This window comes from Haliaeetus leucocephalus, unplaced genomic scaffold (assembly GCF_000737465.1).
Source record: "Haliaeetus leucocephalus isolate CR32 unplaced genomic scaffold, Haliaeetus_leucocephalus-4.0 Scaffold964, whole genome shotgun sequence".
In the NCBI taxonomy this organism is placed as follows: domain Eukaryota; kingdom Metazoa; phylum Chordata; class Aves; order Accipitriformes; family Accipitridae; genus Haliaeetus; species Haliaeetus leucocephalus.
The window spans coordinates 246,474-248,165 of record NW_010973400.1 but is presented as its reverse complement, the minus strand read 5'-3'; the positions used below and the strand labels follow the sequence as shown (position 1 = coordinate 248,165).

The following is a 1,692-nucleotide window of genomic DNA, read 5'->3' as shown; positions in this document are numbered from 1 at the left end:
GCTCCGCGCTGCTCCGCGCCGCTCCGCGCCTCCATCAGCCGCGGTAACGCCGCCTCGGGGGACCGGTACCGGAGCAAAACAAAGCCCCGGCCGGGCTGCGGGCTAATGTTTTCCCTTGCACGGAGGGTTTCCTTGGTAAAATTCAGATGTTTCCTTGGGTCTCGATTAAAATAACAAAGTGGGGTATTTACTAGGATGTTATTTCAAGTCTCTTAAGTCCCTGGTTATGTCTGTTGCGATTTCTCCGCAAATACAAAAACAAGCGCTGCGATGATTTATTTGAAGGAATGTAGGTGTTTCGCCAAAACAAACACGGCTTTTTTTCCCCTCTCCCCCACCAGCCCCCCCCAACAATCGCTTCTCACGAGCGTTTGTCACTGCAGCCTCTCACATTTCCTTCTGCTGTCATTTCACAGGTGCTTTGTCACACTGTCGCGAACGGGTTTCTCATGCCAAGCTGCGGATTTGCTCGGTACGTACGTCCGCGCGGCGCGAAGCGACGGAGGCGGCTCCGGTGACGCCATCCCAAGAAACCCCCGTCCCACGCGGCGCGGGATGGCCTGGCCCGAAGCCTCGCACGGCACCTCGCGTGGCATCCGCGCGGTTCGCGTGGGGCTCGCGCAGCCTTTGCGTCGCGCTTGCACGGCATTTGCACGGCGTTCGCACGGCTTGCACGGCGTTCGCACGGCTTGCACGGCGTTCGCTCGCTTTGTGCGTCCCCTTGCGCGGTTTCACCACCCACCCAGCAGCTGGTCGCCACTGGGAGCCCTAACCCAGCTGGGGCAGGAGGCAGCGGAAAGGCCGGCAGAGGAAGGCTTCGTTAGCTGTTTTTCTTCTGTCAGTCCCTTACTAAATCCAGCCTGATGCTGTTCAGACACCAAAAGCGACTTTAAAAAAGCATCCGACAAGACCTTCCACCCCCTGATGCCTCCATCCCCCCTGGGCAGGGTGCTGGGACCCCGGTTGGGTGCCCTCGCAGCACCGGAGCAGGCGGCAGCGGAGCTGAGTGCTCAGGGCAGCCCTTCCCGGAGATGGGAAGGCTGAAGAACACGGTCCTGCCCTGCACCTCTCAATCCCACCTCCACCGGCAGCCCCAGACCCACAAAACTGGGCTCCTGATGCCCCCGCCGCAGGGTACGGCAGCACTCCCTTCCCACTGCTGCCCAGGGAAGGGACCGAAAGGGTCAGCAGAAGGATGGAAGGATGATGTGACGAGGACTGCCGAGCTTTAGAAAATGGGCAGACAAGTCTATCCGTAAAACTCTGGGCTTCTTGCAATGGTTTCTGGAGCCTCCTGTTTCGCAGGAGTTTCACGCAGCCGGTTTCATGGGAAACAGTGAAAGGTACAAAAATGAGTGCGGGCTGTGCCCTGGGCCACCCGAGACTGCACCTCCTCCCGCGTATTGGGGTGTGTGTACCTGCCGCACGTGAGGAACCCCAGGCTCCGCTGAATTCCCAGGGACTGGAACTGCCACTGCTTTTTTTTTATGTGTATCTTTTAAAAATTAAAATTACATTGGTGCAACAGACAGCCAGGCTGTGCCCTCTGGTTTTTCTTTCCCCCCAACTTCTTCACCCCCACACCAGTCCTGTTCTCAGCCCCCAAAGTGGGCAGCAGGGCCAAATCCCAGCTTGGTGCAAGCTGGCAGAGCTGAGCAACAGGTTCCTCCGTGGCAGTTCGCACCACACCAT

At 58.5% G+C, this 1,692-nt stretch overlaps 1 protein-coding gene across 1 annotated transcript in view; it reads right to left on the bottom strand.

Moving 5' to 3' along the window:
- The window catches only part of GDF7 (growth differentiation factor 7), a 4,054-nt gene extending 3,458 nt beyond the window's left edge, over nucleotides 1–596 (bottom strand). The window contains exon 1 of the mRNA XM_010584301.1: nucleotides 431–596. Within this exon, the coding sequence (XP_010582603.1) occupies nucleotides 431–596 (166 nt within the window). The remainder of the gene's footprint in view (nucleotides 1–430) is intronic.
- Between the last annotated feature and the right edge of the window lie 1,096 nt (nucleotides 597–1,692).